Raw genomic sequence first — 26,810 nt, 5'->3', positions numbered from 1 at the left:
TTTCTCTCCATTATATTCCAAATACAACACAGGAAGAAGTGCTTGTGCCAAGTAACAAGAAAGCACAAAGATATTTTAACATGATCTTTTATCAGTGATTGAAGTTTGCCAAAACATTACATACCACCCATCTTCAGAAGAGTTTGTTGCAAAAACCAGCAAACATTGGATACTCTAGCGGCTTAGATCTAATAATTTCCCCTCAATTTCTCTAAACAGGAAAGTGACTTTAAAACCTTTTTGTAACCCACTTCTTCCAGAACCATCTATAGACAAAGCAAGTTTCTTAGCTGTTCTCTTAGGTAGGCACTGTCAGTATCAATGAATTGAAAGCAAACTTTTGAGCTGAGATATATTCATATTTTAAGCAATGGCTAAGTCACTGGAGAACATGGTACTCAGGAACTGGGGTCACTACATGAATATTGCTGTCTGAATTCTGCAGCTGCAATGTCTGTGGCACCCACAGTGGTCTTGCATCAGCACTGGGAATGCTGGCCTCCAGGGTACAATGTGCCATCTTAACTGATTTTCTACCAAAGCAATAGACATAATTATGCATGTGTCCGAAACTTCAGCACAGACTTAGAGTCAGTCACAGAGAGAGACCTGAAAAGGTGGTAAACTGAAATTAAAGTGTTCATCCATGTTAAAGAATCTGGAAATACTACTTACCCATTCTTCAAAACACAACAAAAACAGAACATATGTATGTATAGTCTCTTTTCTATCTTTCCCTATTTACTGCTTTGTTTTGATTCTTAGTAATTACTGTCTCTGGAATAATATAACCATATACCATTTTTTGGCTTTGTGTTTTTATCTTAGTCTCCTTATTCATTTTCCCTCAAGTTTCAGCTAATAATTTAATTTAGCAAATGTTTGCTAAGAACCTATTGGCTTAAGGTGCTCAGCCAGATTTACTGTGTGCTACTCTACAGAGGGAAGACCCTCCAGGTTGTTTGTCCTACAAATAATCTCCAAGAAGATGGTATACAGACAATAAATGAAATAAAGTCTGCTTGCAGAAAAGCCTAAGGAGCCAGAAGTGAATTATGACCAACTGCTAAAAAGAACAAACTAGTCAAGGCACTAAAATTTAATGAGAAGACAATTTTAAAAATAGATAAAATCAAAGAGAAGGTGCCTATAACATTATTGTAGATTTTAAATCATGCATATTCTTCTCCATAAAACTTCCCAAATGCAGTAAGAACACAGATGCACAAAACCAAGCAATTATAAATCCTCTGAAGCATGTAACTGTGATTAGCTGCTACTCTCAGTGATATAAAAATACTTCCACCACAATTACATTCCAGCCTGTAATGTAATTCAAAACAAACAAGTCAGAGACATCACTCAAAGGCAGAACCAACAAATACAGATGCTTTGCATCAAGGAAATGAATCCACTGAAGAAATGCACTGAGAAGGCACTGCCACCCAGGGCCTGGCACTGGGCTTCTGCTGGAACGGTGAGGCCCCCTTCTGGCTAGAGAAGCACATTGCTCCCAGGGAGGCTCTACAAAGTGGCACTTGGCATCAGTGACCCTTACTGCAGTGGGTGAGGTGATCGCCTGGGGCTTCTGCAGTGGGTACTCTTTCCTGTGTCGAGTTTACAGTTTCAGATTTTGGAATATTAAATTTAAAGTTTATTATATTTAAACAAAAATAACTTTGATTTTAGATTAACTTGTTCTTTCCATTTAATTCTGCAACTAGCATTCCTATCACCACTGGTGTGCCCATACCCTTATCTAGCATTACCCCCAATTTTATCACCCTTCAGTAAACCATGTGATTGGCTATATTTATGATCTGTCTCCCTTTGCCACAAGGGCAGAATTCTTTGCTTTGTTCCAGGACCCTGGCACAAAACAGTTGCTCAAAAACAAGGAATTGTCTCATTTCCGCTTTTATGTTTTACTTTTAAGACTATTCCTTTTCAAAGAAGGCATAAATAAGGCTTTATTATAGCAATATGCTATAACTTAAAAATGACCTTCAAGGACTTATTTTAAGTATGCATTTTCTCTAAATGCTTTATAAAAGAAAAAAATCTATACTATGGACTATATAATCATGATCATATCTATACAACTCATATGCAATTTAGAATAAAGCCAGGCCCCAGTCCGTAGGGAGGAATCCAACCCTGAAAGGCCAGGCCTGGAGAACAAGTCCTAGCCTGGCATATGCTAGCTCAGACATAAGCAGGTCACTAGGGCTGGATGCACTTTCCCTGAAAAGCCAGCCCTTTCCTGGACAGGGCATCATGCTGTGGCTGAGGGGCATGCACTGTTTGCTAATTCCTAAAACCTCAAACCTTAATTTTTCCCCCTTCTTAAAATGTTCTCTCAGCTTGTGGAAAAGCTAATAGTTGTTTACAATTGTCAGACTTTTAAAAAGTGCTAATTTGTTCCCTTAACAGAGCAAATGATGAGAGGCACCATTTTCCCACAGAGAAACAACATATAAACATATGATTCATCAATGTCAACAGCTTTCAGGCCAGGAATTTTGTGCAGGTCACTGTGTGGATTAGTCTTTCTCAAAACAAGTTCACGATCTCTGACAATCCTTTTTCCGAACTTTCGATTTGGGGGCTGTAAAAAGAATAGAAAAGAAAATGAAGACTCTCTTCACACTGATTTGCTTTAGGGGAGGGACATTATTTGAAGAGGGGAAAACTGACCATTTGGATTTTCTTGTTTGTAGAAACTCTTCAGCAGTTGTACTGCTTCCTCAGCCCGATACCCAGGAATGCACTGAGGAAATGAGAAAAGTGGAGAAATGAACACCTGCCCATGAGTGTGTGTTGTAGGCCTTAAAAACAGCAACACATACACAGTTAGGTGAAGAAATTTCAGATAATATTAATGACTTTGGGGATATTACTATGGGTAAAGAAGCACATTTACAAAAGAAAAGACATTTAGCCTCAAACATCACTCTCAAGCAACTATTACTAGAGATATTAGCTGTGTGATCTTGAATAAGGTACTTAAACTCCATGCCTCACATGTACAACATAGGTATCAGCACTTGCTCAGAGAGAAGTCATGAGGATTTAATGAGATAATATCTACTAAATACCTGGTGTATCACAAGTGCTTTTAAAGCATTAACTATTTTTATCTGCTGTTATATTATTATTGGAGGTGGCTCATTAAGTGTTTGATGCTACAGAACTGGAGTTGGCCACCTATACTTGGTGGACTAAATTCAGTTCACAGCCAAGAGTGGTGCGCTAAGAATGGTTTATAAATTTTTAAAGATTTGTTAAAAAAAATGCTCTGCAACAGAGATACTGTGGCTCATAAAGGCTAAAATATATACTATCTGCCCTTTATATAAAAAGTTTGTCAGTTTTTGTTATAGAGGATTTTTAAAAAGTGTTTGTTCTATCTTTGGGACCTAACTGGAGAGGGGAAATCAAAACACGTGAAAGAATAAATAAGAAGTTGTGATACTAGTAGGGAGTGATATTATAGGTAATATTATATGGAGAAGGTGAAAAACTTGAAGGATATTTAAAGAAGTGGACATATCCTCGGGCTGACAACTAGGCCTGCACAACACATAGTCAAGCAGCATTCAGGGTAGCAGGCCACAGGCAGCCAGGCATGGGCCCCCAGGTGGCCAGGGCCCAGGCTCTGGGGGCCACAGGGATATGTCAAGGTCCCACAACTACTCCCAAGCAGGAGGGAGCTGTTCCCAACCCAGAGGCTGGCTTTGCCAAGATTTGTCAGGAGACAGACAGAGAGAGAGAGAGAGAGAGAGAGAGAGAGAGAGACAGACAGACAGATAAACAGACACTGAGATGGCTATTAGCCAGTGGTGCAGAGCATCCCTAATGACACTCCTGTCTGTAGCTAGGGCACACATTCCGAAGAGAAAGGCCTTGCTGTGATTGAGGAAGAGTCTGATAGGAACTGAACACCTGGAAGCCATCAGAAGGAAGACTCTGTCCACCCAAGGACCAGACTGCTGACATTCTTAATGAAAACTGCGACTTTGGGTTGAAAGCAGATCAAGGGAATTCCTATTATGCTGATGACACCATGGAAAGCATTTCTTAAGACATTAAACCTTGGGTGTACTGTGCCCCACAAGCACATCCCCAGCACAACCCCAGTTGGCACCATCCACCTCCACTGACACCCCATTATTTCTAGATGGTCTTTAAAACATGACAGTTTAATGATGCCAAAGACTGAATGCACAGCATTTAGCCTCCTGGGTAGCGGGGTCCTCCAGATCATGGTCTTTCTTCCTGTCTTTAGGCTAGAGGTCATATCTGAGCCCATGTCCCAATGGTTCCTGAGTCTGGGGTACAAAGACTGGTGTAAAATAAGGTCCTACTGTTCTCCCAGTTCTGCTCTTTTTTTAAAAAAAAATATTTTTGAGTTGTTGATGGACCTTTATTTTATTTATTTATATGTGGTGCTGAGAATCGAACCCAGTGCCTCATACATCCTAGGCAAGCTCATTACCACTGAGCCACAACCCCAGCCTAGTCTGCTCTTATTTTTAATGAACTTCTCCTTGGAATGTGTACTTGTGTCTGCATCAGGAGGAGCTATGCCCAGACCACACAAAGCCCCCACACACCCTTCCCATGGTAACCACAACTGTCAATTCACCTGTCTCCTCAGAGCAAATGTCCTGCTCCTGCCCCAGAACATTCTAGATTTCCCTCTCACTCTCATTTCCTTGTCAACCTCACCATCACTGGCTTATGTTCTCGACTCCACTGACGCTGCTGCTCAGATATTCTAAGGGCCCCTACATACCAAAACCCTGGTCTTCTTTCCACCTCCTTAACTCATCTTAGCATCTTCTCTTCCACACCTTCTTTCCACACCTGCCTCAGGCATCTTCTCTTCCTTTGTATATTATTATTCTAACCACTGTTGCTTGGTCTCTGAACAGGTGTCCTGGGATTTCTGTGTATAGGAGCTGGTACCCCAGGACTCCTACCTTTGCTCTGGAGAGCAGCACCCTAGTGCACATGCAAAGCCCTCTCCTCTCCCATGGAATTGGAGCAATGGTTCTCAATCCCAGCTGCTTAGTAGAATCATTTGGGAGGCCCCTTCAAACACAGCAGTGCTCATGCCTTGCCTTCTCATTCAGTTGGTTTAAAGGCAAAGACTGAGCACCAAAGCCCTCCAGGTGATATGCAGGCAGGGAAAAGGTCTTGGGATTACAGGTGGAGAAGGAAATTGTGTTGTGCTAAGATATCAAGATAGTATTTTCAAGTATCCATTGTAGCTACAGATTTGTGGCTTTAGTAAAAAGCATACATTATTAATAAAATAAAAACATCTTTAAGACAGAGCAGGTATTATAAATGAATTGACATCATCTTTGAAAAGAACAGTTCTGTTGGTCTTTTCTATGAACTTTCCTGCTGCTTATAGAATATATAATTCTACAATAAGAAAAGAGAGCCTACTTTCCTGTCATCCCCTGCCTGCTGAATGCAGCCAAAGAAAGCAAGAAAATACAGAATCCAGAAAGCTAGGGCATCCATGTTTCTTTAGAATCTCAAAACACTTTTAAAACTCATACTTGAGCATCAAACCTAGATATACGGCTTCAAGCTGTGGCCATTCAGTTCTAATTGAGCTTATGTAGTTGGTGTACAAACTGCAAATGAATGTTTTTTAGGTTCAGCCAGACTTTAGGTTCTCTGACTCTGTGCAGAGATATCAGGGAAAAAGGACTATGGTTGTGGCCTCACACTGATGATGTCTCAGAGAGAAATGTTCTATCCATGTCTGAAATCCTGGGGCTCATCTTTGTTCTGCCCCAAACCTCTGAGAAATTCTTTAGATCATTCCCAAAAGGAAGTACTGTACAGAGTCAGCAATCCATTTGCAAAGAGTTATGCAATTAAAGTTTCAGCTACTCATAGAAGTGATAGAAAAAAAATCCATTGACTTTGCTGATGTCTTTAATGATCAGGGAAATTGTACTGTTCACTTTCCATCATCCCATTACAGTTTCTTTCAATGTGATGTTAAAGGCATCTATTCTCAAATGTATAGCAGTTGTTAAGAAAGCTAATGTCCAGCTGGGCAAATTCAGACAGAACGTTCTACAAAACTTGTTCTCAGTGGGATGCAGCCAAATTTAGCCCTTCATAGGTCCTTATCTAAGAATACCCAAGGGTTTAAAGTGAACTGCCCAAGGTTCACCATTTGTTAAATCTTTTTCTTTTGAAAATACAATACTTTGGGGGTTAACCTTACATCTTGGAGAGAACAACAATTCATGTCAGAGTCTGGTCTGGGATGCATATAAATTCCTAATGCTTACACTCTTAACCATAAAAATGTGGAAGATGTGGCAAGAGCACAAAGAAAGCAGAATTTCTAAGAAATGAAAGATGTGGATTCTTGGATCTGGAAGAAATTTCAACATTAAGAAATTTCAACATTAAGAAGGCCAGGGGAAAATAAAATTACAGTGATTGCTAGTAGGTAAGGGGTGATCAAGCAAAATGATTGGAAGAATATTGTGTTCACTTAAAATATTATCTACTGACAGGACACAGGCTAAGCCTCCCCAAAGTTGGTCCATCCTGGAGCAGGTAATATTCAGTGAGTGAAAGCTCTGGCAGCAGCTCTTTAATCTACCTGTTGTGGTGAAGGTTGAGCCAGGGGAAGGTGAGGAGAAGCTGTGAGGGAAGAGAGGGGACACTGACAAGAAACTTACCTGTTGTCCTCCATTGGGGTTTAAAGGAGCCCACCCTCGGGGTCCCTAGATCCTGTCTGATTCTGAGATGGCTTCTTGGAACACCAACCACACACTATTTGTGAAATGAATGCAATCAGAGAAGGAAGAAGCATAAGCAGATCATATTACCTGAAAAGGCCTCCCTGTATTTGGTAAGTCTGCAGAGGCAATGTTCAGGACAGAGCCACAACCACCAAATCGTTCATTCTGACAGCCGTAGACGACCAGTGGGATTTATAAGACAGAATTAAGGTTATACAGAGTACAGGAAGTACTGTGGCAAAATGGGGGTGGAAAGGAAGCTCAGGCTGCTCTCTGCAAGACAGTTAAGCTAGGGTCAGTCCTAAACACGACACAATCCAGCTACACAAAAGAAAGAGGTTTAAAGTATTTAGAGAGTGATATTTAACAATTGCTACAGAATGGAAACCGATGGAGCAGTTGCTCAGCTTTTAGTTTAGCGCACTCTCTGCTTTTTCCTAAATCGCTTTTCCAGAAACATGAGAGAATTGGAGCCAGAAAAGAGGCTGAAATTCAATCTGGGGATTTTTACCTTTTAAAAATAACAGATTGCTTCTGCTTCTGTCCCTAAGTAAAATATACCCCGTGCCCCAATACAAACCTCTGTATTATTTTTAAAGTAATAAAATTATTCAAAATACATAGTTTAAAAAGTACATGAAAATACCAGTGTGAAACTAAGTTTCTTTATTTTCATATGATTTTTGAAAAGATCTTTAGGCTGACTACACCCAGTATTTATATTGTTTACTCTAAGCAAGACACAACCCAGAATTATAATGTAAATAATTTACCATTTGCAGATAATTATATAGTATCACAAATGATTTTTAACTTATTTATTTTTTGGCTTAAATTTTCTTATTAAAAAAAAGACAGATAAACGAAGAAAGAAAGAATTTAAACCATTATCCAAGCTTAAACTTTGGTGCATATTCTTCCGAACTTCTCCTATAACTTACTTTAACTTAATTTACTATTTATCCTTAGTTTTCTTTCTTTTTTTAATATTTATTTTTTAGCTTTAGGTGGACACAATATCTTTATTTTATTTTTATGTGGTGCTGAGAATCGAACCCAGTGCCTCACGCATGTCAAGCAAGCGTGCTACCACTTGAGCCATATCCCCAGCCCTCCAGCTTTCTAGCTTATTTGTTCAAGAGTTCTACATGTATTGATACAAAAAGAAATAAGTAATTTTATTTTAAACTTTCCCTTTTTTTGCCAAGACACACAGTGTTTATGATGTGCTTTATAAGTTTGTTTTCTTATGTTAGAAAACAGAGGGCCAGGGTGTGACTCGGTGATAATGTGTGACTAGCATGTGCAGTAAGGCCCTGAGTTGAATCCCCAGGGTCAAAAAAGAAGGAAGAAAACAAGTTTTGTGTTTGGTCACTTTCTGATAAGGACGGGTATAAGACACAGTCCTATGGAGTCAAAGGATACTCATCAGGCGGAGAGCAGCTGCACACATAATGCACGGCTCCACAGTGACATATAGCACAGTGTGTTCAAACACAGTAGAAGGACTCTGGCCACTCTGATGACACCAATCCAGGACCTGATCAATGGCCACCATCTCTGCATGTCGAGTAGCCTTCAAAGAAAGAGATGTTTACACAATATCATTTGCTTCATATAATAGATACTCTGCAAATATACAAAATTTAACTACAAAAATAGATGCCCATCATTTCTGCCATTTTAATGAATGTGTTTCTAGGACATCCTGAGCTGCTGACAGCCTACTCCCCAGTTCACGTATCATAGCCTCACCAGCAGAAGACCCCCTCATCTAAGATGCTGAACAAATTCTGCTGTATTTAGTTAACTTCCTAAGTACCTTAGGGGACACTTGCAATTAAAATGCCAGAGAGAATTCTCAAAAAGAAAAAAAAAAGACATCTATGGTTTCTGAATATTTTAGGGGAAGCTTAAAATTTTTATAAGCTTGAGTTCCAGTTTCAAATATATTCTCAAGGCTGTCACTGACCTCACTCTAAGCAAATCTATATTTAGCTTACTGGAATGTCATCATTTACATTTTGGGGAATGAGATTTTATATACGGGCAGGCTGGAGAGAAACAGAGATTTGGTATGAATCTCAGATACCTCAGAGGAGACAGCACACTACAGGAGAAATCACACAGCATGTGGAATTGACTGTATTTAAATTTGAATCCTGACAGTGATGATAGTAATCATGTAGTCTTGGGAAAATTAACTAATTCTTTAAGCCTTGGTTTCCCCATGTGTAAAATGGGGTGCACTGATATCTACCCCTACACACCTCATAATGCATGTAATCGCTGAATTACATGAAACACAGTGTTGCATATATGTTCTTGGCTAGGTTTCTTTCCCTTTTCTTCTCCCCTTATTAAATAGCTTAATGTAGATCATAGATCCTCTATAAAATACTTATTTATAATATCCATTACAATAGCATTTATCAATAATTTACACTGAGTGCTAAATATGTGCAAAACACAGTCCTAAATAAATTCTGCATAGGATAAAAAAACATCACTGCCCTCAATGAGCATAAAATTGGATGAGGCCAATTGAAAGGTGCTATGATCTAAGGCATGGTGTGAGAAGTGCTGGCACTGTGACCCAAGATGCCATGGAAGCCAGAGGCTGATGGGAGCAAAGCTGGTCAAGGGAGACATGTGGGTAAATCATAGAATCAGAAACTCACACGGACAGTACTTTAGAAAAGAGACTGCCAATCTTGACATCATACTGAAACTCCTGGAAAGGTTAAAAAAATGTCTCCCCATTGTAGGTTCTCTTTAAAACTCAGGTTCAGAATTCCTGAATCATATCTCCCCAGAGCTCCTGATAAATAATTATTGCACTGAGTCATCTCTGTCGACTCCTTCTAGAAATGTAAGTTAAGCTATGTTAGCGTGCATTAAAGGCACAGGGAGAGGAGCTGGTGGTGTTGACGGGGTGGTGGTAGTATCAGAACAAAAGTAGAATTTAGGTCTCCTCATTTAGGGTCCAGAGTCTTTCTGTGCATATTAGGGTAATCTATATAACACGTGATACCAGAATAGACCTTGCTTAATTTTTAGATATAGAAGAAATCCAGGTTATGGAATAGATTAGATGGGTCTAGATGGGATTAGATGGATATTGTCAGGTCATTCAAAATTCTCATGCTAAAGATATCATACCAAACTACAGAACACAAATTGAGAGATAACAATGACTGTTTAAAACAGAATTCCATGCCAGGCGCCGTGGTGTACACCTATAATTTTAGCAAATTTGGAGGCTAGAGCAGGAGTTCTAAGCTGGCCTCAGCAGTTTATTGAGGTTTTAAGCAACTTAGACGTTGTCTCAAAATAAAAAGGACTGAAAAAGAGCTGGGAATGTGGCTCAGTGATTAAATGCCCCCAAGTTCAATCCCTAGGTGCCCAAAACAACAATAAAAAACAGAATTCCTAGGCAAGCCTCAATAAATTCATTTTTAACTGCTGTATTATGATTATTACTTATCTCACAGATGTTTTGATATCCTCATAACAATTTCTTTGTGAATTTGGATTCCTACTCTACTTGTTTTGCTAAATCTCAGGTTCTTTTTTTATTTTTGATACATGTGATAGATGAACTTTAAAGGCTTTAGCAGCATTGGGTACCAACACTAGATTGTTCTCCGGCTCCCAAGATCACATGATAAGATCAAAGTTATCCTTGAATCCATGTGGATTAATAATCATAAATTTTAGTATTTCCCTTCCACTTCCACTTCCCAAGTATACCTACTATGACACTGTTGTGACACCATGTCTAAGGAGCACAGCCTTAAACCATGCAATTCCCACCCAACCAAGAGAAAACCAAAAGCCCTTGGAGCACATGCACTACACATGGCTACAGACAGCTGGTGCTGGAGACCTTATTCTGTTGAATTATCTGACACAAAAATAGGTTCCTTTATATAATTCTTCTATTCCTCCCTCCAAAGTTATAAACTGATTTACTAGGAAGAAAACGCTTAAAGGAAACGAAGAATGCATGAAGAAGTACATTGATCTCCTTTGCAAAGTGTAGTTTTCACATATTAGATTTGCTTAAAATGGAGCTAGACTTGTTTATCCATGCTAACACACTGAGATAACAGAATCCACTCTTGGGTTTCACTCAAGGGTCAACATAAAACTCTATGAAATAGAAAACCAGAAAATCTTATCCCCTACGATTTTATAACTTCATTAGGTTTTTCTAAAATAAAATAAGCCAGGCGCAGTGACACACGCCTATAATCCCAACGGCTCAGGAGGCTGAGGCAGGAGGATCGCAAGTTCAAAGCCAGCCTCAGCAATAGCTAGGCACTAAGCAACGCAGTGAGACCCTGACTCTAAATAAAATACAAAATAGGGTTGGGAATGTGGCTCAGTGGTGGAGTGCCCCTGAGTTCAATCCCCGGTATGGAAATAAATAAATAAATAAACAAATAAATTAATTAATTAAATTAAACAAAACATTGTATTACTGTTGTAATCTGAAAAAAGCGTTTTTAAAAAGAGAGACATATTAAAGAAAACTACCTCAGCACTGGTGCCTACCTTGGGGGCCATGTTCAGTCTCATCTTCTCCTCAATTGTCCTAGGATCCCTCTCCTACTACCATCGCTACTATACATTTGTAATCACACTAATTAACTCACATACATTTTTGGTTTGATTAACTTCATTTCTTCCCTTCCCCACAACTTCATTGTTGTAGACCATAAGGCAGCCAACAGGAACTTCAGTATTTTCGAGGGCTTGTTTGGCCTGAAACACAAAGTAGAAAACCTGAGATGTAACGTTCAATACTTGAGAAGGCTATAGGAGAGAAACTGATACAGGACAAACAAGATGCACATGTACAACCACCAGAACAAAGAAATGCAGCTGAACTTTCTCTCTGCTTAAATCTAGCTCTGTTACAATATTCAGCACCCATGTTCTCTGCTGTGTGTCCTTGTTAAGGAAGACTTGGGAATAAATTCCCTTCATAGTTTCCAAGACTCTAGTTTCTTCTTCTCACTGGAAGCACATGGGACCACAGGACGATTACTAACCACTATCTTAACATGCCAGGGGCAGCCCTTATCGGATAGAGTATAAATATATTTGCAAAGAAGAAGAAATAACATTTACAAAGCTTTCATCAGAATTATGTTAAAGTTCTACTTAATTTTTTTTTGCTTTTCCAAAAATTATAGAAATGATCCCCTAGAGTCCCAATAGCATAAATGGATGTCAATAGCAGAATGAACGTCATCATGTCCCACAATTTCTACTGTAAAAGCGAGACAATAAAAGTTTAGGAGCATTCCATGTAAAAATGGCATCCGGCCTGCACATTTTTTTTTGGCAATTTCCTGTGCATTTATAATTACTTCAAATGAAAAGTTAATAAATAAACAAGTAAACATGAAGAATCTTGCAACTCTTGCAACTGAAATTGAGAAAAGTTGCCTACTAAGGGAGGAAGGAAACCAGAAGTGTTCAGTGTAACAGAAAACCCCAGAAAAAAGTCAGCTGTGTCAAACTCAGTGACAAGAAGTGATTTAGATGGAATGGTGGAAATGAAAATCAGTGGTCTAAAGAGTGACTAAATGCCCTTATCTATGCGTTAACTTTAAAAACTTATCTATGGGTTAAATTTCTAGCTTCCAATTGTACTTCCCAGTGAACTTTTCAAGAAGTAATGCGTTTACATCTCAAATATTCAGATGCTGAGAGATTGGAAATATTGCAAGCTTACTTTCATCTAAGACTATCTTGTTCCTTTTATAAGAATAAATCCATTTAGTTTACAACCCCGCGAGGCAGTTGCAATGATCTTCCCTATGCTGCGGATGAGGAAAGAGAGGCATGGGGTATCACATAACTCACTCATGTAAGAGAGCTGGGGTCACAGCCCAGACAGCTTGGCTGTACCCATTCACTTGCTCAACAAAAACTTTTGGGTACCTAACAGATGATAAGCTCCAAGGCTCTCTGTTGCTATGCTGTCTCTAATTTTATTCACATCATTGATAAGCTACTTTTATCAGGACTTTGGGTTTAGAGTGGGTCAAGAGACAAAAGTCAAGGGAAGAATCAGCGAAAAGAGCAAGACATGGAAAGTTTAAGGATTACAAAACACACCTGCAAGAGAATAATCAAAGGAGGCCATTTGTAAGGTTTTTCTGTAAGTATACCCCCTGAAGAACTCTAGGTATTTCCACATGAATATTTCAAACACACAGAGGAAAATCCAAAACTAAGTGGAATGTGCACAGGTGGGAGGTGAGAGGGACAGGGAGTTCCCATTGCCTACCAGACCTGTCTTGCCCACTGCAAAGAGCAGGGACAATGCTACAGAGGCTGTTGCTGGCCTGATAGCCTCTCTTGGCTCCCAGGCCACCATCAGACTAGGCTTGTGCCTTCTGTTTCTTCCTCTGGATTTTTTCTTTTTCTTTCAGCAAATGTATCTCGTTAGAAAATAGGAGTGATGAGACTATCTTAAAAGGACAGATATCATCACCAATGAAGAATGGTCTAGTTAGCCATGCTGGGAGTGAAGATGAGCACTCAGAATGGCAAGCCAGGAGGTTCATGGGGAGAATAAGACAAGGCTCTAAGGAAAGGAGTTTGAGGGAACTGTTTCCCAATAACACACACATATATTTTCTTTGCTGACAAGTTCAAAGCAGATTTAATTAAGCTGAAAATCCATTTTACTCTATCCCCTCTCATACTTTCCAATGCTCCTCCCACCTCTTCTGTCAAGTCTGATCATTTCTTTACAAACACAAAAGAGCTCAAGCAAAATGGATCTGAAATGTGTGCAAGCAGCTCTGAATTTAACATACCTTGCCTTTTTTGGGAAAGCAAAGCTCAGTTCACTATTTCAAATGGCATCCTGGTCTTACATAAACTAACAAATTATCAACTTTCAAAATTGAAGCACAAAAGCTCTCTTCTTTCCAGCCTGAACACAGGTCTCCATTTTGTCTTTAAGTATAATTTGCTTTTCTCTCTAGTCATGGATTGCCCACGTCGATAATGAAAGCTCCTGCATGGAAGAGCTGTTGTAGTTTTGACTATGTTCTCTAAAGACATTACTACCAAAAACTGATGTGAAACTAAAAGAGGGGCTAGGAAGAAAACAAACTGTGTTTGAGACTCTTGATAAGTTTCTGAAGATGTATTTCCTACTAAGGACAAAAAATGAGGGCGAAAAAACAATGAGCCAGAATAACTCTTAGGTACAGCATCATAACATAGGAAGGTTAAACGATACGACTCTTACTGCAAATGACTCCCCGCAGTTCTGTTCTCACTCTATCAACTTAACATTCCTCAGCATGGCCTCCTAACTCCCACTCATCCTCCCCACCAGGCAGTCAGAGAATCTTTTCACTATTCTTCTAGGTCTGTGGTTCTTAACCTTTTATTGGAGCCAAAATCCCCTATAAGAATCTGAAGATAGGTATGGACTCTGTTAATAGAAAAAGACAGCACATACACATAATAATTTCCCAGATAGTTTCAGGGTTCACAGATCCCCCTAAAATGTGAGTCCCAGGTTAGGAAGCTCTGTTCTAGAAAGATAGTACACAAAGTCTTTCATTTCTTTGTTTCTGACAGTTCCTCTGATCAGTCTTTCCTTTCCACTAACCTCTATCTCCTTTTCCCCTTAAAATGCAGAAGGAATTCTATAATTTGTCTTAATGAACTGCTCAGGACCTTGACAGTGATTATGTGATAGTATTTTATACTGTCTCTCATGTTGATCTCTTATATTAGTGAGCTTTCCATCGATGTGACTAAAACACCTGACAAGAACAACTTAGAAGAGGAAAAGTTTACTTTGGCTCATGTTCCAGAGGTTCAGTCCATGGTCAGCCGATTCGATTGCTCTGGGCCTGGGGTGAGGCAGAGCATCATGGTGGAAAGGCACAGTGGAGGAAGGCTGCTCAGCCCACGGCAGCTGGGAAGCAGGAAGAGAAAAGAAGAGCCAGGGACAAAGTATAATCCTCAAGCACCCCCAGTGACCCAGTTCCTCCAGCTACACCCTACCTGCCTACAGTTACCACCTAGGAGTCCTTTCAAATCATTATAACCCATCAAACAGATTGAACCAGTGATTAGGTTACGTTCTCATAATCTAGTTACTTCACCACAGGAGCTTTTGTGGGATATTTCATATCCAAACCCTGACATCCCTGGACATGTTCCTATCCACATTTCCATCTGAGCATGGCTTAATCCTAGGAGGCGAGCCCTAGATCCAGTGCTCTTGCTCACCTTTGCAGCTCTAGCCCTCAGCACAAGTCCTAACACACAGGGAGCACTTGATCATGCCACATTCATTAAAATGAATCAGTGTTTATTTTGGCTTTCTCTTTTAATTTTCCTCAAGGCCTAACACAATGTTATCCTAAGTGCCCCCAAAATGCATACTATAATAAAACATAATTTATTCTAGAAAATTTGCAATTCTTTCCCCTCTTTGTGTATATATAATAAATCTTTCTCTTTTTTTATAACTACAAGGTAAAATATATAAGAAAACATGGAGGGGGGGCTAGAACAATAAAAAACAAAACCAATTCATAATATCATCACCCCAAAATATAATCACTGTTACTCTGAGGCAACAAGTTTTTTCAGTTTTCTTCCTGTTATCTGCACACTATTTTTGTAGTTTTTTTTTAAAAAAAGTCAAAAGATTTACACTTTATATACAGTGCAGCAGTCTGCCTTTTTCTTTTAGAAATGCATTGTAAACATTTCCCTTGGTTGGGTAATAATTTTTATCACATGATCTTTTAGAGGTTAAAGGTTTAAAGTATTGCTTTATATGAATATATCAGATTCATTTACTCAATCCTCAATTGTTTGACATTTACATTTCTTCAAATTTTTCATTCATTATAAACAAGTGTAGACCTGCCCTATATAGTATGTTTATTGCTTCCTTGTGAATTATTCCAAGAAATAGCTATAAAACACAAAGAACTCCTACAGTGTGATTTATAATTATATATATATAAATTATATATATATATAATTTATATATATATATATATATGAAGAATAATAAAACTGGGCAAATATGCCTAAGCAATTCACAGAAGAAAAGAAACTAAACATTCAATTAGTATGCTCAAAGTGGAAGTTAGGGAAACGAAGTTGAGAAAAGGAGAGTAGAGAACATGCAGTTGAGCCCTGAGCAACCCAACCCTGACTAGAAGCACAGGCCAGAACAGAATGGATGGGTAGACTCCAACCAAGCTCCACTAACCAGCCCTGTCAACTTGAGGAAATCACAACTTTCTCAACTCTAATGTCCCCATCTGAAGCCGAAGACACTAACAATTTCCACCTCAAAAGGCTGGTGTGGGGCTTAAGTGACACAGGCCCAGGTGAAATACTGCATAGCACTGTGGGTGGAACATAAGAGGTCAACACTGTAACTTAATCAGATATTTTTCTAAACCCATATCTCTAGAACGCTGTGCTCAGCAGGCGATGATGGTTAAAATGATAACCTTTCGCACATGCTCAGCTCTACAAAATAAAACTGTCACGAAAAAATGGTTTTATTAAAAATTAATAAAGTTGATGGCCTTATTTAAAGCTTAGGAACAACAACAACAAAAGTAACAGGGATATGTCTTCTTACTTATCACAGTGCCAAATATTAACGAGGAACGATTCCAGGTCTAGTGGAGAAGGAGTGAACCAGGACGCTTTCTTTTTTGTGTGTATTTTATTTATTTATTCATTTATTTTGCTCTAATTATTTATACATGACATTCGGATGCATTTTGACACATTGTATACAAACAGAGCATAACTTCTAATTCCTTTGGCTGCACATGGTACACCTGTAGTGTAATCATATATATACATAGGGTAATAATGCTTGCCTCATTCTACTGTCCTTCTCATCCCCACAGCCCCACCACTCTCCTAATTCCCCTCTACACAGTTCAAAGTTCCTTCATTCTTCCCTACCACCCCTCCTCCACTGTGGATCACATCTGCTTATCAGAGAAAATATTTGGCCTGGAATACTGTAAATGTAGCTAGTACAACTGAGAAATTGAATTTTATTTTCCTTGAACTAATTTAAACTTAAATAGCTACTGTATTAGGCAATATTATTCTAGAAAACAACACTATAATATCAAGAATACAAGCAATAATAATTGTTGGTGAGGATGTGGGGAAAAGGTACATTCATACAGTGCTAGTGAGATTGCAAATTAGTGCAACCATTCTGGAAAGCAGTACGGAGATACTTCAGAAAACTTGGAATGGAACACCATTTGACCTAGGATGCACTCCTCAGTTTATACCCAAAGGACTTAAAATCAGCATATTATAGTGATGCAGCCACATCAATGTTTATAGAAGCTCAATTCTCAATAGCTAAACTATGCAACCAACCTAAATGCCCTTCAACAGATGAAACAGGACATTTTCACACACTGGTAATGGAATTGTGACCATTGTTAACAGTGGTGACCAAAACAAACTTTTGTAGCAATGGAAATGTCTTATTCAGTGTTATCCAATGTGGTAGCCAGTAGATACATGTGGTCACTGAATACTGGAAATGTAGCTAGTACAACTGAGAAGTTGAATTTTATTTTCCTTGAACTAATTTAAATTTAAATAGCTACTATATTGGGCAATATTATTTTAGAAAAAAACACTATAATATCTGTATGTTTTAAAAACACATGCACATCTTTTGTCCTACTTTTGATAGTAACTCTATTGCAATAAAAGTTCCATGGGGCAGGGCTGAGAGGATGATGACAAGTCAAAAATAATCTTTTTTTTTGTAAAATCACAAAAAAGTTGCTAATAATCAAAAAGAATATATAATTCCATTTATGCAAAAGTATATGTAGCTGTTTCTATGTGGACAGCGATATATGAAAGGATGCTCCCAAAATGTGAAGTGTTACTTCTGATGGTAGGATTTTTAGGTAATTTTTACATAATTTGTTAAACTTATATATATATATATATGTGTGTGTGTGTGTGTATGTATATATATATATGTACATATATATATTCCTTTATTTAAACATTAAACATATTTATTAAACTTTTATAGTTTGAATCTCTTATGACCCTGAATTACTGATATAATCAGAAAAATAAAACACTAAAATATTTTCATTTGGGGGGGAAAAATAAAGAAACAAAAATGGCATTACTAGGCCAAAATCTAAACACAGGAATAGACCAAAACAATATAAATTATATATTTTCTAGGCATCTATAAATTACTCATTAAGTTTGTTAAACCAGTCCTTTTAAATATGTAGCATTTTTCTTTCTTTGCCATTTGCTTTGTTACTTTGCATGTTATCCTTTAAACAGGTAGGTGTTTTGAATGTTTATATAATGAAAAGTCAATAACTTTTCTTTCATGTTTTCTTCCTTTAGTGGTATACTAAAGGAAGATTATATAACTACTACCATTTATTGCTCCTGATTCTCTGATAGTTTTTTTTTAATTTTTATTTGGTTTTATTCTTTAATCCTATCTTTTGAATTAGATTTTTATATTTTTACTATGAAAATACTGATAATCCTTTTTCTAAATCACCCATAATTTGACTCTGTTAAGGACTTTCGTATATTCTCCTTTGGTCTTCATTCACAGAATGACAGCTTCTGTGTATTGAGCATATTATGTCAAACACTTTACACACTGTCTCTTTTAATCTGTATAACCTCATGACATCAATATTATATTCTCATTTTTACAGAAGAGGACACTGAGGCTGAAAGGGTAAGCACCTGTCAAGGTCAGTTTGCTGGTCAGCAGCTGTTTAAACACAGCAAACCTCTAAACTTATATGTATAAAACAATTTGTATTCTGCTTGTTTAATGCTAAATATCACATGTTCCCTAGTTTCACTATTATGTCTAACACTGAAATGACAATCGTTTTTATCATTCTACACTATTTACAGAAGCGACTGTATTACTGGGTCAAATGATGTTTTGTGGATGTTCATCATGTTATGCTAGGCTGCCTTCCAAAAACATTAAACCTGTTAGACTGGTATGGCTGTACTGATTTTTGCAATCTAATTAACTTTAGATAACATTTTGTAAAAAATAGATTTTAAGTTTTCTAAAGAACACTTTCCTTTCTTCTTATAACCTAGGCTTATGGGTTGTTTTATTACTAAAATTTTTAAATGAAGGAAAATGTCTAGTGTAACGCTCTTATTTTAAACATGAATAAAATAAGACCCAGAAATGATTGAGTTGTTTTCACCTTGCCTGTGTTCACCTCCCACCTCAGTCAGCCATTCCCGTGATTCATATTGGCCATAGAAATATGTTTATTCTATCCATATGCTATGAGGACCCTTGTATCCTCCCCATTACATATAATACTGGACATTTTCACTTCCAGTGGCACACATCTGTAATCCCTCTTTGGGAGGCTGAAGCAGGAGGATTACAAGTTTCAGGCCAGCCTGGGCAACATAGTGAGACTCCCATCCTAAAAATCACCATGACTTAATTAACAACTAATCTGCTGCCTACAGATTTGACAGTACTTATGCTTCTGGTCTAATCAGAAACTCTAAGAAGTAATTCTCAAAATAACTTAAGATTTGAAATTTGTTTCAGGATGAAGAACAAGATTTATGACAAATACTTTTTTCTCTTTTAATTAAGGCATGAAGAAACACACATTGGCAAATAATAATAATAATAATAATAATAAAGGCAACTGGAACTCCTTAACCTCACACAGGATGTAAACTAGGTAATCACAACCTAGATATATATAAGTGAATTGAGAGACACAATGTCAAGGCCATAGGGATCACAGAAATTCTCTGGAGTTCCACCATCTCATTTCAGAGTAGAAAGTAAAGCTATGAGGATGAAGTGATCTGCCACAGTCACACAAAAGGACTTATGTGTTTAGTGCAGAAGTCTAGATACAGAATAGTACACAGGTGGGTGGATGAAATGCCCTGAGACAGTTTGATGAAAAGATGCTTAAAAGAAAATAGAGACTGACTCACAATGTGAAAGAATGGGAAGAAAACACAGTTCCAATTCGAAAGTGAAAATCTCAACAAATGACTGAACTTGGCTGTTCTGAAACTACCTTCATGTTAGTGTCTGTAAAAGTTTCATCTAAGCAAGTTCAGCAGATGAGCACCTTGAGAAAAGTTATGAAAATGAACCAAGGAAACCAAAATTATGGTTTCCCAGCACCAGGACCTCTAGATCTGCCCTCTAGATCTCTCACCCATAGAAAGATACAAATGCAGCTGATTCTGCGCATATCCAATGTCCCCCCAAGGCTCATGTGTTAGAGGCTTGGGCCCCAGGAGGTGATGGAACCTTTCCAAGGTGGGGCCTAGTGGGAGGTCTTTGATGGAACTCAGGGGCACTCCACCACTGAGCCACATCCTCAGCCCTATTTTGTATTTTATTTAGAGACAGGGTCTCACTGAGCTGTTTAGCGCCTCGCTTTTGCTGAGGCTGGAGTAGTTTTGCCCCACCACATGCTCTCCACCATCACCAATGGGCAGTTCCACTGGAGAAAATAGGATCACAAACTTGAACTCTAAAACCATGAGTCAAAATAAATCTTTTCCTTCATAAATCAATTACCTCAGATATTCTTTATGTTGATGGAAAGCAGAATAACCTACTCTATGATATTTTAGCCTTCATGCATCTTTAGTATTTTCATCCCGGTTGTTAGGAACTATCTAGTGCATGGTATTATTGAAATGATTTGGAGTAGTGCTATGGTTTAGATAAGTGTCCCATATGTTAAAGGCTTGGTCTCCAGTGTGGCACTCTTAGGAGGTTGTAGGAGTTGGGGCCTAATAGGAGATCTTTAGGTTATTGGGGGCTTGCCCTTGAAGGGAATTGTGATACCCTTGTTTCTTTGTCTTTCCCTTTTGTTCCTTGGCTCCTGATACAAGGACTCTCGCTCTCCCATTATGATGTGCTGCCTTGCCACATGCCCCAAAGTAATGGAGTCAATTGATCATGGACTGGAACCTCCAAAACTGTGAGCCAAAATAACCTTTCCTCTTTATAAATTAATTATTTCAGGTATTTTGTTATAATAATAGAAAGCTAATTTATACTGGGAGGAATAATGAAATTTTGGTATCATAAGAAAATTTCCTGTCCAATGTGGAGAATTTAATAACATAAAGGAGTTCATGCGAGGCACTAGGTTCGATCCTCAGCACCACATAAAAATAAATAAATAAATAAAATAAAGGTATTGTGTCCAACTACAACTAAAAACTTTTTTTTTAAAAAAAGGAGTTCAGGACAAATAATTTTTTATTAAAAATTAGAAGTTTAATATTGAAATGCATATTTGCACATAAGTATCAGAAGGCTGTGCATTCTCTAAATTTAATGGAAAAAATAAATCTAGAAGAGGGCTTAAAGAATGAGTCAGAGTATCAAGTTACTAGGTCATGACTAGCATTTTTTTAATGCATTAAAATAAAAATACCAGGAAAACTGTGTATATGAAGGAAAGCACTGTTCTAGGAAAGCTTTGTTTAAATTATTGCATATATGTGTTTCCTGAGTTATAATATAAAATCGATTTTTAACCAAGGATCACTTTTTAAAAAAGTATTAGTAGCAAATTTAAAAGAACATTATATAAGTAAAAGAAAAATGATAAATGCTCCTGTGCATCATAGCTTACAGAAGAAACTGAAAAACATTTAGTTGTTAAAGTGAATAAATACAGGAAAAATAAAATGAGAGGTTATATTTTAGCAAGAGTTCTGAGAACAGAGAATGATAGAGCAAAGTTTTTCAGTGGAGAATCCTCAGCATTAAGCACAGCACACTCAATAAACTTGTGAAATAAACCAAAAATTATGAATTAATTAACTATAGGAGACCAGAGATCATTAAGGATAGAACGTAGTTCAAAAACATGTATAAAAAGATCATTTTACAACAGTGTCAGAGAAATTAAAAGCTCAGGGCATTTCATATATATTTATATGTTTATGCATGCATATGAAATATGCATTGTGTATGTGCACAAATGCATGTATATATGGATATGTACTTATCTATATATAAAATGGGTATGTTTGTTTGTATATAGTTACATGCTGAAAATCTGATCAACAATAGACTGCATGTGACAATGGTCTACAAGACCATAATGGAGTTAAAAAAATCCTATTGCCTCTGGGTGGTGGTGGCACATGCCTGTAATTCTAGTGACATGGGAGGCTGAGATAGGAGCATTGCAATTTCAAAGCCAGCCTCTGCACTTAGTGAGGCCCTAAGCAATTTAGATCCTGTCTCAAAATAAAAAATAAAAATTGCTGGGGATGTGGCTCTGGTTAAGTGCCTGGGTTCAATCTCTGGTACAAAAAAAAAAAAATCTAATTGCCATGAGATGTTGTAATAAAATTGCACCACACACTACTCAGAGGTTTGTAGTTATGCTAGTAGAAACAACCCTACTTGCACTGCCGGTCTGGTGAAAATACATAAAGCTTGATAATGATGATCATCTACTATGTTACTTGTTTAAGTATTTACTACATTTTTATCATTACAGTATATTCCTTCTACCTGTTAAAAAAAAGTTAACTGTAAAACAGCAGAGGCACAAGATGTGGAGGTGGAAGACAGTGGTATTGGTACGACCTCCTGTAGGCCTAGGCTATTGAGTGTATTTGTGTCTTAGTTTTTCTTTTTTTTTTTTTAACAAAAAGTTTAAAAAGTTACAGTAAGCTAAGGTTAACACATTGAATGGCGAAAAAAATATTTTTCTAAAATGTAGCCTAAGTGTAGAATGTTTGTAAAGTCTACACTGTATACAACAATATCCTATTTCACTCACTGACTCACCCAAAGCAAGCTCTGTTCAAGGCATATGCCCTATACAGGTGTTCAATTTTTAAATCTTTTGCACTGCATTATTACTAAGTTTTCTATGTTTAGATACACCAACACCTACCATTGTGTTACAATAACTTACAGTATTCAGTTCTGTAACATGCTAAATGGATTGTAGCCTAGGAGTTACAGGCTTGCCATATAGCCCAGTGTGTAGGAGGAATGCTAAGTACACTCTATGATGTTCACACAGTGATGAAATTGCCTCAGGAGGCATTTCTTGGAATGTGTCCTAGTAGGCTGTACATATATACACCATACAAACTTTAATCCCAATTAAGAAGCTCATTGGCACACACAAATAAGAGTAAAGCTTGGATAATACCCAAATATGATTCGCCCTCCTCAATCAGCAATGCTACACAGGGCTAGGGAAGGAAGCCAGAGGAGAGCGGAAAGTCCTGTAGACTATGAATGAATGAATGAATGAATGAACGAACGAAGGAACGAACGAAAGAGAGGCACGCTGATTGTACAGGCACGCATTTCAAACTGTTCCCCATAAGAAACAGTTCAACTTTCTTGCTTCTACTAGATACGTTTGAGGGTCCCAAATACAAACTCCTGTGACTTGTAGATTTGGGACTGTGCGTCCATGGGAAGGAAGGAGAGGCAGCGCGGACCAAGGAACAGCTGAAGGGCTACATTAGCACCTACTCCTTGACACCAACACAAATAATTTCTGTACTTTTCTCCTTCCCTTTCTCCGGGAGCCACTGTGAGAAAAGACTTTTAAAAAATTATGAGAGTAAAGCCAGTCGATTACCCAGAAAATTTGAGCGCCATTAAGATGATGGTGTGAAGCAGCGCGCCTGGGAGTTTTGCTGGAAAACCAGGCTAGGGATGGGGCTGGAGAAAGTTCGCACCGGCAGCACCCACCCTCCCATGCTCCTCACCATCTGCATCGCCTCCTCCATCCACTTTTCGATCTCCTCTGCTGACACCACGCACGAGCCGTCTGGGGCCGGCGAGGAATCCACCTTTGCCTCCATACCGCACCCGCGCGGGACCTCAGGGTGTCAGAGGCCGAGACCCAAGGGGAGCAGGGACTGCGGAACGCAGTGTAAATGGGCCATCGTTTCCGGGGGACAGGAGAAGGCCAGGGCACGCGGGAGCAATTTCCCGACGGACCTGGGAGCTCCGGACCAGTGAGCGGCGACGGCGGCGCGGCGGCAGCGACAGAAAGCGCAGCTGCTCTGTAGTCCACGCCCCCTTCCCGCTCTGGTGACAGCCTCTGCGGAAAGTCGTGTTTGTGATTTCTGGAGAGCACCGAGAGGGACGACGGCGATCCTGCCGGGTCTTCCGGCCCAGGTGACAAAGAAACGGTTTCCTGGTGAACCTGTCCCGCACCCCAAGAAGCCCGCACCCCCAGCGCCTGAAGATGCTGAGATCTATGTGGAATTTTTTGAAACGTCACAAAAAGAAATGCATTTTCCTGGGCACAGTTCTTGGAGGTGGGTGACAGCGTGCTTGGAAAGGGGCACTGGGAGAAAGAGGTGGAAGAGAGGTGGCTTTCTTCCAAAACAGGGAGAGGCCAGGATATGTAGAGGCTACGGATGTGGAGCGGCATGGCAAACCTCCAGGGTTCTTTCCATCTCTCCAGTTTCTACGTCCTTTGCCCTGTCACTGCCCCTCACTCTGCTTCTCTCTCCACCCCCTACCCCCCCCCCCACGGAACTTGGAGAACGTACCACAATTAAGTTTTTTTTTTTTCCAGGCATTCTTTTTAATTCTCTTTGTTGCTTTCTTGTGATCGCCTTCATTTCTTTTTGGCACTCTCAGTACTTTGGCTTTCACCCTTTATTGGAGTTTCATAACATTCTAAGGGAGTTATCTGAAGTCTGTACTTTGGGTGGTGTTTAAAGATAACTTGACTTTTTAAAAAATAGCACGTTGTACTGAAGAAAGATATGTACTAGATAAAGAAAAGCAAATCAATATTTCAGCTCTGGTTCTGCCATTTTAGATAAAATTATGCAGCAACAAAATGCTTAGGATTAGGATGTTGTGCAATCTTCTCAGGATTGTGAAGGTTGGAATCAGTGCACATCTAGGTAACACAACTGAAATCACTGGCTGAAAGGAGATTTAGAAACAGATTTTACTTAAAAATCTTGAGACCCTTTTCCATCATATGACATTCATGTCATAGCATTCAGGAATTTGAAGGAGAAATTAAAAAGCCTTTTGAATTATACAAAAAGGAAATTTAGGAACTTTAAGAGAATGTTTTTGAACTTGAGGGTTTGAGAATTTTTTTTTTATCACCAACTACATGTTTAGGTTACATAAGTACTTAAACATCAAGGACAGACGTTTCCCAAAGAACTTGGTTGCTATTGTCTTACTTTTTGATTGTATTCTATTATGCCCAAACAATTTGAAATTAATAATACCATTATACCAGTAATTCAGATATGATGATTCTTTGTGGTTTGAGATAGGGTTTTTGATCAGGCAAGGATTATGTTTTGCATGTCTCAGGTCTAGCACAAATTGATAATAAGCATATACAAACTTTGATCACCGTTAAGACATCCTTTATAAATAAAAAGTATCTTCTGATATCTTCAGCCTCTTCTGATACTTTAAACATCTTAAAGTATGTTTAATCTACACTGAGACTACTGAGACCATTCTATTTATAAAAGCTAAAGATATATTTGTAATGGAATATATGTCAGTACAATATATGCTGCTGCTGAAGGAAGGCAAATTTTCCCTTTAGCAGTTTCAGAAGGAATAGCATACCCCTTCAGGCTTATAGAACAACCTAATGGTAGATCAGAAATAATCACAGGGGAAACAAAGACTGTTCTTAAAAGATAGTTATAGACCCAGGAATGGTGGTGCATGTCTGTAATCCCAGCAGCTTGGCATGCTGGGGCAGAAGGATCACAATCTCAAAGCCAACCTCAGTAATTTAGTGAGGCCCTAAGCACTTAGTGAGACCCAGTCTCAAAATAAATAAATAAATAAATAAAAAGAGGGATGGGAGGTTATAAAGTGTTTAAGCACCCCTGAGTTCAATCCTGGGATAACAAAAAAAGATAGTTATAGGGTTTTTAAAATCTATGGAGAGCTTTATAATTACAGATTAAAATATCAGACTAAGAGGAGTTGTTTTAACAAGTTCAGAATAATAGAACTGATGATATGTTTCTGCTGTCATACAGCAAAGAAAGTCAGTCTGAAAAAAAGAAAAGAGATGACCACAGCTAGAATTTGTTTGTTTGAGGCTCATATTTTTTTCTGTTTCAAGGGAAAGTCTAATAGCATGTTAAATTTCAATTGATTTAAGAAATATTTATCAAGTGCCTGCAGTGCCAAAGGTAATATGATTGGAGATACAGATTTACAGATTTAAATAGTAATAGCTAGTATTTATTGGGTACCAATTGTATATTGAACATATATACTATGTTCTTTCTATTCAGTAGGGATGACAATAGGGTAGTTATTGTCATCCCATTCAGAAATGTAGGAACCAGAGCTCAGAGAATTTAAAAAGCTTGCCTAGGGTCTCAGAGTTAGTAACAGGGAACCTGGTTAGTATGTTAGATCCCAATGCTCATTCTCTTTCCACACAGTACCACTCAGTCTTCATGGACTTTATGGTCTAATAGGAAGGAAAACCATGCATAAAAATATTAAAATTACAAATCCATGAAGGGTGAGAAAACACTGTACAAATCAACCTAGCAGACAGCATATGTAGTTGTAAAAATCAGGAAGGACTTCATGAAAGAAGTGACACATTATTTTTTATTTTTTTAGTTTTAGATGGACACAATGCCTTTATTTATTTATTTATTTTTATGTGGTGCTGAGAATTGAACCCAGTGCCTCACACGTATAAGGCAAGCATTCTTGTCACTGATCGACAGTCCCAGCCCCCAAGTGGCACATTTTGACAAACTTGAAAGCTGGGTAAGGTATCTACATGCACTCTCAAAGAAGTCTGACCATTTACTAGTGGAAAAAAACTCAAATCAAATTTTGAGTTGCAAGGCTGCTTATGTGGGAATTTCTATTTCCCTGAATTTTGGATGGGTAATTACTTCAGACGAATTTGT

The 26,810-nt window shown here is 38.3% G+C and overlaps 2 protein-coding genes across 2 annotated transcripts in view; one reads left to right on the top strand and one right to left on the bottom strand.

Annotated features, from left to right (window-relative positions):
• Window positions 1-23,786, bottom strand: Adat2 (adenosine deaminase tRNA specific 2). Its single transcript, XM_026397614.2, has 6 exons — window positions 23,631-23,786; window positions 11,454-11,558; window positions 8,214-8,364; window positions 6,876-6,982; window positions 2,698-2,770; window positions 1-2,608 (listed from the first exon to the last, which is right to left on the bottom strand). Exons 1-6 carry the CDS (start codon window positions 23,724-23,726, stop codon window positions 2,565-2,567), a joined length of 576 nt encoding a protein of 191 aa, XP_026253399.1. The 5' UTR covers window positions 23,727-23,786; the 3' UTR covers window positions 1-2,564.
• A 148-nt stretch (window positions 23,787-23,934) lies between these two features.
• Window positions 23,935-26,810, top strand: part of Pex3 (peroxisomal biogenesis factor 3) — a 39,666-nt gene continuing 36,790 nt past the window's right edge. The window contains exon 1 of the mRNA XM_026397598.2: window positions 23,935-24,188. Coding sequence (XP_026253383.1) covers window positions 24,116-24,188 — 73 coding nt within the window. The 5' untranslated portion in view covers window positions 23,935-24,115. The remainder of the gene's footprint in view (window positions 24,189-26,810) is intronic.

Source organism: Urocitellus parryii, chromosome 8 (genome assembly GCF_045843805.1).
Source record: "Urocitellus parryii isolate mUroPar1 chromosome 8, mUroPar1.hap1, whole genome shotgun sequence".
Lineage (NCBI taxonomy): Eukaryota > Metazoa > Chordata > Mammalia > Rodentia > Sciuridae > Urocitellus > Urocitellus parryii.
This window is presented reverse-complemented; position numbering and strand designations above follow the sequence as displayed.

Coding starts and splice junctions, on each gene's coding strand:
- Adat2 (XM_026397614.2), bottom strand. CDS start 23,726: ATGGAGGCAAAGGTGGATTCCTCGCCGGCCCCAGACGGCTCGTGCGTG. Junction 11,559..23,630: donor TGGAGGAGGCGATGCAGATG/GTGAGGAGCATG, acceptor TTTGTGTTTCAG/GCCAAACAAGCCCTCGAAAA. Junction 8,365..11,453: donor AAGTTAATCAAACCAAAAAT/GTATGTGAGTTA, acceptor CTTTCTTTGAAG/GCTACTCGACATGCAGAGAT.